The sequence below is a fragment of the Nannobrachium achirus genome (genome assembly GCF_963921795.1).
Source record: "Nannobrachium achirus genome assembly, chromosome: 6".
Taxonomy (NCBI): domain Eukaryota; kingdom Metazoa; phylum Chordata; class Actinopteri; order Myctophiformes; family Myctophidae; genus Nannobrachium; species Nannobrachium achirus.
This window is the reverse complement of record NC_137815.1, coordinates 34,668,411-34,684,751: the sequence shown is the minus strand read 5'-3', so window position 1 is coordinate 34,684,751 and position 16,341 is coordinate 34,668,411. Positions and strand designations below refer to the sequence as shown.

Sequence of the window (16,341 nt, the reverse complement as noted above, 5' to 3'; positions counted from 1 at the left end):
TATGTTAAAAGAATTGCCCTCACTGTGTAGAAATCCATGCCGTTACGCCACATCTCCATTATTGATTTGATTATGCTTAGTTCAGTGTGGTATCAAGCACCGAAAATAGACGACCTCCGAGCTCACAACGCATCGCAGATTCGCAGCGCGACGCATTGTGAGCTTGGAGGTCTGCTATTTTCGATACTTCCACTAAAAGGCCCTTTTAGATATTTCAGCCCCTGCCTCTCTAACATTCTCTGCACGTCGAGTTAAATGAACACTCAGGGGTTTTACAGTGTATTATCTACAGAACACTGAGACAGAACGAATGTCCAGTCAGGGCCAGGTTACAGAAAATGTGTACTTTACCTGAGAAAGAAAAGGTTTGTGGTAGCCAATAAAAGAGAAACATTTGAGTTAGTAGCCTACACAGCTGAGTTGTTTTCATGGACCAAATGAAACACTCTGGCCGTGACCCCCCAAAAGAATCAAATTTGAACTGGGGACTGGGACCCCCCAACCTGACAAGCACTTGGAATGTCATTAGGCCTACATGTGACTTTGTTCCACAGATAATAAATATTGTGAAATAACCGATCTACAAGCTTGTTAATCAGCTATTTAAAAAAAGTGCATCTTTCATATAGTCTATTCTTTGACAATTAGGCCAATGTTTGATCGTTTTTTATACTATAGACAGTTTGTTGATTATTGTTGATGCAGTAATGGCATTTTTTCTTTCATTCTTTTTTTAGATATTAAAAAGGAAAAATGTTCACTTCCCTGTCATCTGGGAAATCTGTGGGGACCCCTGTGGGGTCCAAGTTACCAACACACTTGAGAACCACTGATCTAGGCCAATGGGTTCTCAACCAGTGGTCCTTGGGGGGGGGGGGGGGGGGGGGGGGGGGCTTTACTATTTATGTTGGCTTAATGTGTAAGATTAAACATAGCAGCGCCAATACCCAGAGATGTAAAAGAGTCTTTGATCTCGAGTCGAGTCCGAGTCACAAGGTAGTTCCAGATGGGCCCTCATCGATCTTTAACTCTTGAGTGTAAAATGCAACAGTCCTATAGAACATCAATACAGCATGGAATTGTGGACAAAATCGTATCCAACGACAACAAAATATTATACACATAATAATGCACTGATATGAAAAAGGTTGAAAACCACAAAGGTCATTTTGTTTTGTCCTTAGTTTTGGTTGAAGCCTCCCATGCAGAGTTCTAGCAAAAGTTGTATCCTGACGCCCTCTATCGGTCGCTTGCTGTAAATGTAAACATGTACCCGGAAGTAGTATGCAGGGATTGCAAGCAGCTTGTCAAACTGTTGCCTCGTGTTTGACAGTCTGAGCGGTGTGTGTTTATATCTGCGATGCACTGCATACTGACAACCGTTATCAAACTGAAAGGAACTGGTACCCAACAATAACATCAGCTGCATCTTCTCCAAGTCAACCGGTGGGTTTTGAATGACTATTATGGACATATAGGGCTGTTGCTACCTTTAATTCAATACTAACTTTTCAGCTCCTTAAACAGCTAACGTTAGCAGGGTACAAAATAATGCAAGCGTCAGTATGGTCTTCTTAAGTAATATTTATCGATATCCCACGACTATAATAAAACGCCTGAAACCGTGGAATGAACAGATACTGTGTTTGGCTTTGGAAAGGCAAAAGCCTTGACAGACTTGTCTGTCATTTAATGTTGTATGAATTGAAAGGGACCCCAATTTAAACAAGCTTTTTCTTGAGGTCTTTATCCTTTTAGTTGACCTTGTATCAGTGAACTGTAGCTACTGTCCTGTATCTTTTCCTTTACAAACTTCTAATAAAGTGTTCAATTAATCAATATTGACTAAGTTGAATGTCCTCTCTTACCTCCTCCAGCCTCCCCAGGTAACAGTTACTGCAGGTGTTTGGCAGCAGTGTCCAGTAGAGGCAGCCAACATTCCAACAACCATGTCATCATCCCAGGACTTGGAGGAGGACGCTCCCCAGAGCCCCATGGCAGTGGAACCTATCTCTCTCACCACTGACATTGACAACGAGGCCACCAGCACCAGCCGCAGTGACACCTTCATCACAGCAATGATCGGTGCCACAGTTCCAACCGGGTTCGAACACACCGCAGCAGAGGAGGTCCAGGAGAAGATCGGCGTCGAGGCACGAATCAGCAAGGACAGGGGTCGCATCTACTTTCAGATAACTACTGACAAGCTTTTCCAGGTAAGCTGTGACTGTATATTCCTGTCAAGTTATTGTAATTACTTGCGCCAGCAGAGTGCGCAAGTACTGCGTTCGGCTGTGTATGTACGTATGTCGGTGTCTGCCCGTGTTTAAGCCCGTAGCCCAATCAGGGACCAGCATTTCTGGCAACGTCATCATTAACAGCCAACGAGGGACCTGCATTCCTGGTGATGCCAGTGGTGATGTCACTGACATCGCCAGTGCTGATGCCAGTGGTGAGCACACTTCATTGCGCGCTATCATTAATAATGATTAACGCCCACTTAAGTGGCGAGGTCGCTTGTCGCCCTGAGGTGTTTTACTAGTAGTTGGACCTAAAAGGCCACCCTAAGAGTGCTCTCCAGTGTGCGTAGATTTTTTTCTTAACATAAGAACAAATCACCCAAAACATTTGTCTATGCCAAATTTTCTTTAAAAACGTCTTAAGAGGGTCTAAGAAGAGATTTCTTCGTAAGAACGTTCGTAAGTAAGTTGGTGAATCAGGCCCAATCATTGTAAAGCGCCTTGGATAAAGGTCAGCGTTTCCGGCAGCACTTTACAAGCCAGGCGCTGCGCCTGGTCTGAAATCTTTAGCGCCCGGCCAAGACGCATAGCGAAAAGCCCTAAACGTCACCAGTGCATGCTTGTTTTCATCACATGCACACGTCCAGAGCAGCCCACCGTCACAAATGTTCACCGGGGCTTTAACGGTGCAAGGAAGAGATGTAGATTTCTTTTAAAACCACTATAGTACATTTTGCGATTTTGGACTAATACAGTAGATGGACTTCACATTTCGCCTACACCGCGCAGCGCTGCGCCGCTGCCCGCGAGCATGTTTCATATCACGGAGGAGAGGAGGAGAGGGTGGCTGGCACAATGCAGCCCTGCCCAGTGCCCTGAGCGGCTCAGGGCTGAGCCTTTACCTCCGCGGTGGAAATCCTGGCTGTTACCCGCGACTCACGTAGAAAAACTTGCAAAAGTATTTAACTCCAGCACGGGAGGGATGTGTTACGTGTGTAGGCTACTGCATGAGAATCACGCACCACTCCGTGAGTTAGTTTCACAGGACTTTGTGCGGGTGCTCATTGCTCAATAAAGCCTTCCGTGTGAAAAGCTTTACTATTTATGTTGGCTTAATGTGTAAGATTAAACATAGCAGCGCCAATACCCAGAGATGTAAAAGAGTCTTTGATCTCGAGTCGAGTCCGAGTCACAAGTCTTTGATCTCGAGTCACGAGTCGAGTCGAGTCTTTAGTGGGTCAGCCCGAGTCGAGTCCGAGTCTTCATCACAAGTCGAGTCACGAGTCACACACACACACACATATATATATATATATATATATATATATATTAAAGGTGGGCCGTTATCGGCGTTATCGTGCTGCGTTATCGCGAGACTCTTGTCGGCGGTAAAAAAAAATATCGTCGTTAATCGCGGATCAAAGTTGGGTCTGGGAGCTGCATGCGCAATGACATCACACACAGGACAGCGCAGGCAGTCTGCTGCCATCTTACCTGACTTAAACATCTCTGAATCAGAGACGTCTTCTGATTGGCTGTCACTGTGTCACAGCACTGTGCTTTACTTGTACACTCTTTGGGAACCCGCCCCTCTTTCAGAATGCAGGCTCACAGCTGTGACGTGACAGTGTGTTTGTTTCGGTTTTAGCGACTTAGCGTTTGACACGTATTGAAGCGCGTTTATCTATCTGGATATGAAAAAATGAACTGCAGGCAGCAGCAATCAGGTAAATAAAGATTCAACTTGCACTGTGTGTTGTTTAACTTGTTGTGTTGTGCGTTTCAGCCACGCTGTTGCGTGCTGGTGTTTGTTGTGTAATCTGATCTCTCTCATCATCCCTTGCTGCGGCTGCCTGTCTGACTCGCTGCAGTCAGCGACTACAGTTGTGATTTTGTTTCTGATTTTGTTTGGTTGGTTTTTTAGGTCCAGTTTGTTTGTTGTTGGTGCTGCCTGCAGCTGCTGCTGCTGGTTCTTAGTTGTTAATTTGAGATTTTGCAAAAACGAGACAGAGTACACTGTCAAAAATATTTTGTTCACCAACATTTTTTTTCTTTTTTTTTAATTAAATAAATAGGCTACAAATAAAATAAACATGCAGCTGTTAATATGGGCTCATTGGGCTGTTTGCAGACAAATACATTTACTGCACCCAGCATTTAGCTTGTCAGAGTGGTCTTGTTGGAGCGCCTTAGTGAAGCTGCAGAGTTCATGTGCAACTTCTTCCAGAGAGATTGATTGATTGATTGATTGATTGATTGACTGATTGATTGATTGATTGTAGTTTCATGACAGTACAGTTCACTGGTACAAGATCAACTCAAAGGAGATCCTAGTAAGCTTTTCGCCTTATTTACACAGGAAACCTTTATGTATCTCATATAACATTGAATGACAGACGGATAGAACTCCATTATCATTTGCAAAAGGGCTCCTGCCCCCATCCTTGCAGGGGGGCCCGCGATTTTCAGGGACGCCACTAATTTTGAATGCCTTCGGCAGACTTAAAATGAGCCATTTTAATCGCGATTAATCGCGATTAACTCCAGGATTGAGTGCGATTAATCGCGATTAAAAAAAAATAATCGTTGCCCACCTCTAATATATATATATATATATATATATATATATATATATATATATATATATATATATATTTTTATTTTTATTTTTTATGTAGCCTCCGGTTGAAATACAGTTATATTACGCATCACAAATCACCCGGTACGACTCACACTGTCACACAGATACAGCAGCAGCAGCCATGGCAGGCTAAATTAAGACACATGAAATTCAATTCATGAATGTATGTACTCACAGTCACGCTACGGAGGCTGTTAAAAGTTCCACGATTAATAATAATGGATCCATTTCCCCCAGAAAACATCTCTGAAGTAGACCTCCTGCCTCTCCTTCCTCGGTGAAAGTTCCTTGGAAGCAACGCAGTTATGTCCAATAGTAGCAGGGTCCCCGGCCGTCCCGATCATCATCCGACGACTTTCTTTGTGAATAAAATAATCCCAAAACCAGCCACACTTGCTTCAGTTGCTTGACTTTTTTGAATCCAGTACGAAAGGACCCCAATGACAATGTAAACCAGCCATTGTGCTTTCTTGTGTTTAAATCCTTTTTGTAGACCTTTGTAGCTATCTGTACTGACATTTTCCTAAGAGAGCTTGAGCTATAGACCTACAATTCAAATGTTGTTTTAAATACGAATTGCGAAGCAATCATAATTTCTCTATTTGAAGAAGCCGCCAGCTGAGCTGGACAGTAAGCAACATAACACTTTACGGTAGTTACTGCCGTAAAACGTATCGCTACTGGTTACCATAGCGACGTGTACTCTTAGTGGGGATTGGACTGGGAATACATTTTACATCACTGTCGTAAACGTTTGTTGCCGGCGTATATTAATTAAATTATGTACTGGCAAGTGCATGATTGTATTCATGATCACTCCTTTACTGTATTAATATAAACAGACAGTATGTCAGGATTGATACATTACTTAGTCATTGATACAGCAACATTTTCAACAGCAGTTTTAGTTAAGAATCTTGAATCACAGGAAAAGGGTAGGCCTACAGTAATTCATTTCTTTGCTTGATACTATAAATCTCCTTATTTGGGGGTTTTACAGTATTTAGTCCCTTGTATTAATCTATGTGCGACGGTTATCAAATGTCGGGTGGCTGTTTGATTGACACAGTGTCACCGTGACATGCTGCTGCGCTGAAAATCACTTGTGCTTGATTACCTCTTCTCTGGTTAGTTATTTTAGTGAAATGGCAGTTCCAATGTTCTATAAGACAAGTGATGATGATACATTTTGATGATGATATTGCTTATAGGCCTATTGTTTAGCCTATACGGCTCCCAAAAAATCAGAGTTGCAAGCTATTAATCCACCGTGTCATGGCGCGTCGGCATCTAGATATAGATTGGAAAGACGCACTATATAGCCTACGCGCGAGCGCAACAGATAAAAAAACAATTTAATAATCCTCTAGCAGTGTAAGAGTAGGGCTACTGGGCATGGTAACCTCACGTTAATGCTTTAAACAATAAGTTACGAGGGGTTAATGAGCTCAGCTGTTATAGCTGCAGCTGGTGGAAGTTGGAACATTATCAAGAGAGGAGGATGCGCTCGCCGGGAAGAAACCCGACATTAGATAAGCAGGCTCTCACAGATAATCCTATCATTTTATCAAATTATTAAACAAATGCCAAGTTAGCTGAAGTAAAATAGCTGATGATGAGCTAAATATGTTTGTTTTATTTTGCCGTTTTAATATTTAAATCTTACAATGAAAGGTCCATGCAGACGGCTGTGTCTGCCACGCTTTGCGAGACAGACTGCGGTTTTCCCAACGGCCCTGAGCGCAACGGTGGGGCCGCTCTGCACGGTCCAAGTGAACACAGCAAAGCGCTCCTGGCCCCCACCATTGTACCGGAGTACGTTGGGGAAAACAACGCGGTCGCCGCTGTGTCCGTGCGCAGCGCTCAGACGCACAGGGCAGGCACAGCAGCGCTCAGCCGCGCACCAGAGAAAGAAAGAAGAAAGGAGAAGGAAAGGACAATATGTGTCGGGCTTGTCATGCATTATAGTGCTTAAAATAAAGATTGTTCACGAGTCTTATGAGCTCGAGTCGAGTCGAGTCTGGAGTCTTTGAGGGGCGAGTCCGAGTCGAGTCTGGAGTCTTTGAGGGGCGAGTCCGAGTCGAGTGACGAGTCTCCAAAAACGTCACTCGAGTGGCCGCGAGTCGCAAGTCTTTAACTCGAGTCCCCATCTCTTCCAATTAGGCGTGGGGCGGTATCGACATTTTGTTACCGCGATTACCGTCTTCCCATTTACCGCCGGTATTGCGGTAATTACCACCTGTATCTATTAATTAAGGTTCGGCGATAAGCCAAAATATTGCAATCGTCTTCCCAAAAGCCGCCTCTCCACAGCCTGACTGCCCGAGTTATACTTCCCCGTACAGCACAGCAGGTTTGGCTTTGAAAGGAGCAGATCTACAAGCTCACAACACGTCGCATCCGCGACGCGTTCTGAGCTTTTAGATCTGCACTGTCGGGTTACCATAGTAACGGTAGCTACTTGGGCTTTTAAGACACAGACTGCTGTGTGTGAACAAACCAGAAGAGAGACGGAGACGGGTAATCAGATCGTGTACAGTGATTAACTCACGTCTGAAATCGCAGCGATTGAGTGCTGATATATACAGGTTTTAGTGACAAGACTTGACAGAAAAGGTTATAAAATCGGCGACGGGGCACAACGGGCGAGTCGGCGGCTCGGCGCGACACGGTGGGAAAAGTAAAAGATAGTTTAATTTTCGCTTTTAGTCCACGCGGTCCGTGCTCCGCCTGTAATCCGTATGAATAAAAAACAAAATGCCACAAGGTACTACTGCCACAACACAAGGTATGTATTAACATACTTGTGTTGTGTGGATTACAGTCAGAGAAAGTTTACGCTTCTCCGTGCTCCCTACTACGAGGCTGCTGCTGTGTCTGTGTAGAGTCTCCGAGTCGAGTGACGTATGTGGCTTCCAAACCATAGACGTTCCAAACCTGTGGTACGCGGCCCAGAGCAGAGCGGCATGGAGCGCATGCGGTCCTCGCCTCTCCCCCGTTTTAAAACTCGCTTGTTTTCAATAAAAAAATAGACTATTTTGACCGCGGTAAGGACCCTGACACCGCGGTAGGCCTCGGTATACCGCGGTACGGCGGTACGGCGGTTACCGCCCCCAACCCTACTGCCAATACCACGTTACCTAACCCTACGACGATAGTATAGCGTCCGATCACTGGTCATCACTCATCACCAGCACACAGAAGCACTAGCAAGCTAGGTAGCTATGTTATTGTTCGTCATGTCAGACCAACGTAAACCTGTTACCCCGGTCAATACATAGGCTTCAAAATAAGAGCCTATCGGTGGACTTCAAAACAAAAATAAGAACGATTGGTACTTAACACTTTGCCGTCCGAAATAGAATGGTTGTTGGTAGTTTAGCCGTGAAATTTCTATTATTATATTATGATCTGAACCGCATTCATTTTACCAGACATCCAGCGCTATATCACGTGGTCTTCATCCCCCATTACCATTCCGCGATCCCCCGTTGTTTTACTCACCCCAGTTCCCAGTGAAATTCTCAATCTGCATTGGCTTAGAGTGGGAGATTCGGCTGACGCATCATGTCCCCGTGCGTTTCGCGTGCGTGATCCGTTCACGTAAATGTCCCCTCAAATAATCCACGTGTGACTCAAGAGTAGAACTGAAAAGTATCGCTAGCATAGCCACCAGCACGGCTGCAGTAGAAGCACTCGTGTACAGACAGTAACCGAATGGGGAAAGGTGCCTTGGAGAAGGAAAGGGCCATGACATCACTTCTGCTTCATGTCAGACCAGCCATGAGCTATCAATGCACGAGTGGTGACTAGGGAAGGTTAGACGATCGCCGATTTTCGGATGAAAATCATTTATTTCTGTAAATACGGGAAACTACAGGAAAAGACGATTGGCTGCCCCTCCCCCCCTAGGAAGTCCGATATAGTACGGTTTTAATATTAAGGGGCTCCCCGTGGCTTGGAAAGGGTTAAATGTAAAGTAGCCTATAAACAACCTCGCCAACGTTTGGTTTAGCTGTGTGATGCTGTGAGCTTGTAGATCAGCTATTTTCAAATAGCAGATGTACAGGGTCAAAGTAGCTAAACTGGTTTTGCTACACAATGTTAAATAAATGTGAATAATGATAGCATATTGTAGTTGCATTTTCCTTTTTCACACCAACTCATTAATATTTTGAGGGCAAAAATGATAACTGATTTAATCAAAAATCGAAATATGTTTTGATTTGTTTGTTATAAGCAACTTCTCTCTCTTATTTAACTTCACTTAATATTTTGAGGGCAAACATAAGAATTAATATAATAAAAATTAATCAAGAAATGCATTTTAATTAAGCAAATTAATTAATTAATTAAGCAAAATTTTCCTTGCCTATGCTTCTCCCCTGGTCAAGACTTTTTCCTGCAGGAAACCCTGAGTAGGTGCTATATACAGTAAATGCATCATTTACCATTTGTTTTCTTATGTGTCTTTCTCTCTCTCATTTATAACATACCACAGGTCCATCTTCTGAAATCTGTAGACAACCTGTTTGTTGTGGTTGAAGAGTATGACAATTACCAGTTCAAAGACTCCAAGGTAGGCATCATATTCACACACAATTCAACCCTCCCATTGTACCAATATCATTAATCATTAATAACATAATCTACTATGTTCTACTTATACTCCTGCTAAAAATAATGATTAACTCCCAATTAAGAATATAATTCTCTTTATTAACCACATAAATGCTAGCTCAGTTAAGACACAACTTCTCTGTCCTGTTTTAGGAGGAGACACTGAAGGATCTGATGCAGCTGGCCTCCGAACTCCCGTGGACCGATGCTTTGGCGGTGTGGAAACTGAACAACAACCTGAAAAAGAAAAAAGGTTTTCGAAGAGGAAAGAAGGGCACAAAGGTCAAAGCTAACGGCAGCGAGGCCACAGGTGCAGCAGACCTGAGTGAGACGTTGCAGCAACAACTGGTGCTGGAGACGACCGCTGAAGGTGGGCATGGGACAATGATAAAAACTGATTACAATAATCGTATCGCAGAGGTTTACATTTATATTGAAATCGTCCTCTGTCATACACTAGGATTAATTAGCTTTTGTTGAGCTTCAGATTCAGTACTACTTACTTAACCCCTCTATATTTGATAAAAGATACCTATATAGAGTACATTTGGTACGCTCTTATTTCACTCTGCACAAATCACTCTGCCAAAAATAGCTGATCCACGTTGTGAGCTTGTAGATCGGCTATTTTTGGCAAACATTCCCACCAGAATAGGGATGTTGGGGACTCAAGTGGTTAACCAAAGTGTACTTTTTAAGTTTTAAGCATAATTTTGCCTTTGCATTTATATCTGCCACTATAATCGCGTAGGGCTGTCACGATGTGACATTTTACATGACGATTAATTGTCACTCAAATAATTGGCGATTAACGATTTAATTGTGTTTTTGACGTTGATAATTACATTTCTGTTTGGCTTTTAGGCTTTGAAGCTGCACATGGCAATCATGACACATAACCTAAATATACAAAAAAATTACTGGCATATTTGACAACTTTATACTTAAAAAATAACATTGATAGTGGAAATAGCAGATCTACAAGCTCACAACGCGTTTTTTTTAAAAATATATGAACATTTTTCAACATGGAAACGATTATGACGATTATGAAAAATAATCACGATTATTTAAAAAAATCACGATTAGACGATTATGTAGTAATTGTGACAGCCCTATAATCATGACATGTCATCGTTATATAGTCTCATCCCTAGCTGAAGGCCAGGCAGAGGGCGAAGAAGACACTCCTGATGTGTTAGACGCCAACAACAGCCAGGACTCGGGGGACGCGACGCCGGCAGAGGAGACCAAGCTGATCAAATTCCGTGTGACGTGCAACAGGGCTGGGGACAAGCACAGCTTTTCCTCCAACGAGGCTGCCAGGGACTTTGGCGGTGCCGTGCAAGAGTTCTTCCAGTGGAAAGCAGACATGACAAAGTTTGATATCGAGGTGGGCGCGGTGCTGGTTTCAACTTGAGACATGTAGTGTTGCCAGCCAAAACAAATGTCTGCGTCTGCGATTTCTTTTGTTGGGAATTCCTTACTGATTACTTTTTTAGGGGAAACACAAGAAGGAATAACACATTCTGGGTGTCAGTAATGCCAGTTAAAATAAGGCGAGGCCAAGTTCTGATTACATTTGATAGTACTGTGAATAAGGTGGAGCTGTTATTTCAATCATGTCATCTCATAACTTACCGTAACAAAGAGTTGTCGATGTATTTACGGTGTGGCTCTGTAGGAGGCGAGCCATCTAGAAGAGGGTCGAATAATAGGAAACCTTGATGTATGGCGTCATACGTCATAGATGATTAAAGCAGTGGTTCTCCAACCTTTTTGACTCGGGGCACCCCTGTAAATAACCTTTTCACCCACGGCAACCCTGGATTACATTCCTACTTTTTCGAATGTCATATTACGCTACGAAAATATGCAAAAAATGATTGAGTCTTTCAGCAATACAGTATTGTTATGCTTAATTTATGACCTTTGTCGTATGAATGTGGTGCCTGCCAAAAAGAACAGATATTCTGCAAGAATATACGATAAAGCATAAATTAGGTAATAAGATCCTTGCTTGGAAGTGTTATTACTATGCACTACCCAAAGCACTGATTTATGCTGGGGGTTTTCTTTTCTTTTTATGTCCAATTCTGCTGCAGGTCCTTCTGAACATACATGGTCAAGAGGTGGTGATAGGCATTGCACTGACAGAAGAGAGTCTTCACCGAAGAAACATCACTCACTTTGGGCCTACTACCCTGCGCTCCACACTGTGCTATGGCATGCTCAGGTGGGTCACAAAAAATACAGCAACACCAAAGTTACTGTTATTGCTGGCAGTTTAAACACTATGATTCCTTTAAAGGGGAAGACCACCCATTTTCAATATTGAACTATGTCATTAATATACCTTAGAGGAGTTGTGTGGAAATAAAAAAAAAAGTTCCCCCTCTTCTGTGTTGCCTAGAACTGGAGGATTGATTTTGGGGTTTGTATTGCAAATTACAACTTGATGACATCACACATTGTACTTTACAATACAAACCCCAAAATCAATCCTCCAGTTCTAGGCAACACAGAAGAGGGGGAACTTTTTTTTTTATTTCCACACAACTCCTCTAAGGTATATTAATGACATAGTTCAATATTGAAAATGGGTGGTCTTCCCCTTTAATCTTCAGATTTCTTTGTGTAATAATAAGTCTCACTATGTTAAGCTTTAGGCTTAGTTTTGCAATGAAGCATTTTATTGCAGTAGCTCTTGAATATTGCTTAACAATGCAGCTGTTGAAATGAGTTTTAATTGAATATTATTTGATTTGATTTGACAAGCCAGTTCACCATTTGGGCTACAGGGGGCACTGATGGCATGCAGGGAAGTCATATTAACTATTAACTACTACATTTTGAATGTGATTATAATTTTCAGATTGTGTAAACCTCAGCCTTCGGATATAATCCTTGATCCCATGTGTGGAACTGGTGCTATACCCCTGGAGGTAAGAGGCATTTTAACTAAATGTAGCTGAAACAGGTCCAATGTGTATGCAAGTAGTAATGATATGTTAACTACTTATATGGGATGGCAGGGGGGTTCCCCCAGATTTAGTGTCGAAGTGTCCTTGAGCAAGACACTGAACCCCTAATTGCTTCCGATGTGCTGGTTGGGGTCTTGCATGGTTTGCTCCGCAATCTGTGTATGAATGTGTGTGTGAATTGGTGAATGTAATGCACAATCTATGTAAAGCGCTTTGGATAAAAGTACAATTTATCACGATTTTTCTTTCATTAGGGAGCCATAGAATTTCAAAATTCCTTCTACATAGCCGGTGACAACAACGACATGGCAGTGAGCCGCACAGTCCATAACATATGCCACGTCCAGAAGAAAAGGCACGACAAGGGCAGGTGAGAAGCTGGAGCAAAAACATTTCTATCCTCTAAACATTAAATATGGAGTTTGCTTGGATGTGCCAAACGTCATGCCATTATGACTTAGAAACCACTATGTTGAAACAGTGCACCTGGATTGCCCATTGACACGCTGCAGTGGGACCTGTGCCATTTACCAATAAGAACCAGCTCCGTTGACATCATCATCACAGACATGCCCTTCGGCAAGAGGTAACACCTACGTACCTGGAGCAATATTGAGTGATTACACCTAGCAACTTATTGTTGCCCCGAGGTTATTTCCTCTAATCTATTTATAAACAATACCGTGACATAATTCTATATAAACATTAACCGCTCCTTAAAGTTCTCAGTCGCCGCAACTTATTTCAGTCATTTTTTGATTCCTTTGAAGCCGGTATGTCTTCTATGGAAGCGTGCAAAAATAGCCGATCTACAAGCTCTCAATGTGTCTACACTTGTAATGTAGATAGGCTATTATCGGTTATTATTGCTAGGAAAGCAACAATGAATATTATCCGATGCTGCAATTCTAGACAAATTAAGATACCGTATTAATGAGAAAGTACACCTGTTCTCTGGAATCTGGGAGAAACCACTGAACCTGTTGGGCATAAAGCTCAAAGAGGTTAGAGTCTACTGGTTGTCACTGTCATGGTCATGGTTAAAAGGTTTGTCTATTGCCCTAAAACCACTGTTTTAGGACAATAGACAACATGTACAGTAACGACTATAACTATCTGCAACTCTATGCAAACTCCTAGTTCCACTGAATGCTGTATATACCCCTATGAACCAAATATGTGAAAATGCAAACATTGTAGTTAAGAACCTGAGCTGTGTGTGTGTGTGTGTGTGTGTACTGTACGTATGTACTTTTTGTAAAAAAAAGAGAAAACAAAAAAAAAGTCACATGCTTTCTCTTGAAGAATGGGCTCGAGGAAGAAGAACTGGGACCTTTACCCCTCGTGTCTCAGAGAGATGGCCCGTGTGTGCAGACCAGGCTCGGGGACGGCTGTGCTGTTGACTCAGGACAAGAAATGCTTTGGAAAGGTAAAGAGCGACGTGAATGACTTGCTGTACATGACCTACTGTGTCTAACCCATTCAATCCGGGAAAGCATCTGTGTAATTTTAGATTTTAACTGTATACATTTAGCACATTGTTTGGCTATTCCAAAAATAGTAGATCTACAAGCTCATAGCGTGGCACGAAGCAACAAGCTACAGTATGAGCTTATGGAAGGTGCTGATAATGTTTAGGTGCCGACTCGACCTGCATGCCAGGCTTTTAGTTTTTTCATACAGTCATGGTAAGGTGTCAAGTGCACAGGGCATGTGTCCAAGATAATTATGTTGGAATAAAGTACCGTAATAACAAGCTGTGTGATTTTCCACAAAGTTTTCATAATATTCCTCACTGTTAACACTTATGTTGCAATGATTTTTTCTCTTCAATGTCCCGCGATGCCATGGTCTCCATAGACCTCCATGTAATTTATAGTGCACGGATTGTGCACGCCCATGCCTAGATGATGCACCACGTGTGTAGATGCTGTTCACAGCTTTCAAACAAATAAATCCGCTTGGAAATCCGTTCAGGCATTCATGATTTATGAGCCATTATGTTTTCTTCAGATGTAAACAAACATGGCTGTCATGTTTGAAAGAATGGGTTGGTATGGGGGTTAAACATGCAATTTCGCGATCGCGATCATGCCTAACACATTTCTGGAGGTCAAAAAAATATTTTTGAAAAAAATAAATAAATAAAAAAACGGCCCAAACTCGGGAAACTCTGGGTTGGCACAGCGGTAGTACCAATACAAACTCGGGAAACTCGGGGTTGGCACCATATGTGTTAATGTTGAGTCACAATCCACAATAATACTGTAACCTAGAGCATTTGCATATCAAAGTAAAATTAGAGATGAAATCAAGAAATGAACCTGATCTCTATTCTCTATGAACACAAAGCCTGATGTTGTCTTGGCGGTCACAAGCATTCCCAGATTTCCTAATCCATTGTGGAGCCAGCTTCCTCGGAAATCAACTCGCATCTGAACAATGTAGTATTGAATCAGTACTGCTATTGTGACAGAAGCTTTTATCGTCTTAATGTCTCTGAGTAGACTACTTATATCACTTAGAACAGATGTTTCACCATCCTGTTTATGTTCTGAGAAGGTTTGTGTTTGTTGCTTCCAGGCCATCTCCAGAATGGGAGGACTGTGGAAGAGGTCCCACACTGTGTGGGTGAATGTTGGAGGTCTCCACGCTGGGGTGTTCCTCCTCAGACGGACCGGGGCGACGTTTGGCCAAACTCCAGAAGATGTCTACGAATCGCCAACAGGAAATGCCAACAACGTGGTTGTTGGAGAAGAGAAGGACAAGTAGCACTCCAACGCTTCCATGTTTCGTTGTGACGTTTTGAAGCTTTAACACACAGTTTAGATCCATTTTGCTACTTGACAGTTTTACAGACTCTGTTTTCTAAACTCAGGTCTCGTTTTAAGTTATTTGTCATTGTTATTTTTAAGTTTTAACTAAACACGGTTTAGAATACATTTTTGTTTCAGTTTTGCCAGTTTTACAGACTTTTTCTTTTCTTTTCTGGGCTTGGGCCTCATTTTAAGTTATTTGGTGCAGTTTGCTGCCAAAATGTGCCAAGCATATTTTGCTTCCCATCTTTAGGTTGTTGTTTTTTGGCCACTGGTTAATTGAACTATACTAACTGGAAAGAAAGAAGTGTTGATTATTTTGAGTGTATTATCTTCAGCAGTGTCATAATTACAACGGTTTAGAGTGAAGCTGTTTATATTGGAGAAATCTGCTTATTGCTGTCTGAGCGAGCTTACCAATGAGTATACTGTTCTTTGTTCTGATTAATAAATGTTATTTCCAAAATGATGTAATCCTTCAGATTAATGAGTGTGACACACGCCAAAACATGTCGTGATGATGACACCATGTGCGCACACACTTGGCAGAACAGGAAATTCGATCCTTAGTTTCAAAATAAACGTTTGTGTTTTCAAGAAAATAATGAAGTCATGGAAGTGTGTGCATGTCATGCAGCATGCGCAGTTTATGGCTGCTGATGAAATAAGAAGTGTGAGTCATGAGCAAAGGAATACATCTCGTATACAAGTGGCCGTAATGAGTTTTCTCAGACGGGTGGGTGGCATCTCCCTTGGGTGAGATGTTCAGTCATCCAAGAGAGATTCGGAATAGAGCCGTTGCTCCTTAGGTGATTTGAGCATCTAGTACGGATGCCTCCCGAGGGTCTCCCTATGGAGGTCCTCGCTGCTCGTCCCACTGGGAGGAGACCCCAAGGCAGACCAAGGACCAGATGATGGGGGATTACATCTCCCCACTGGCCTGGGAACAGACCCGGCGGCACGAGGGGGGCGGCTGGGGTCGAGCCCCATCATGCAGACCACCCAGCCCCAACAGTGAAACCGGCAAATACTCGAAAACA

General features: G+C 42.6%; 1 protein-coding gene across 1 annotated transcript; it reads left to right on the top strand.

Moving 5' to 3' along the window:
- Nucleotides 1-1,338: 1,338 nt before the first annotated feature.
- On the top strand, nucleotides 1,339-15,650 carry thumpd3 (THUMP domain containing 3). The gene is made up of 11 exons (XM_080727893.1): nucleotides 1,339-1,446; nucleotides 1,878-2,216; nucleotides 9,383-9,460; nucleotides 9,655-9,871; nucleotides 10,647-10,894; nucleotides 11,607-11,737; nucleotides 12,377-12,446; nucleotides 12,740-12,855; nucleotides 12,967-13,071; nucleotides 13,791-13,914; nucleotides 15,069-15,650. The coding sequence occupies exons 2-11, from the start codon at nucleotides 1,950-1,952 to the stop codon at nucleotides 15,255-15,257; spliced, it is 1,545 nt and encodes a 514-aa protein (XP_080584019.1). The 5' UTR covers nucleotides 1,339-1,446; nucleotides 1,878-1,949; the 3' UTR covers nucleotides 15,258-15,650.
- The last annotated feature ends 691 nt before the right edge of the window (nucleotides 15,651-16,341 follow it).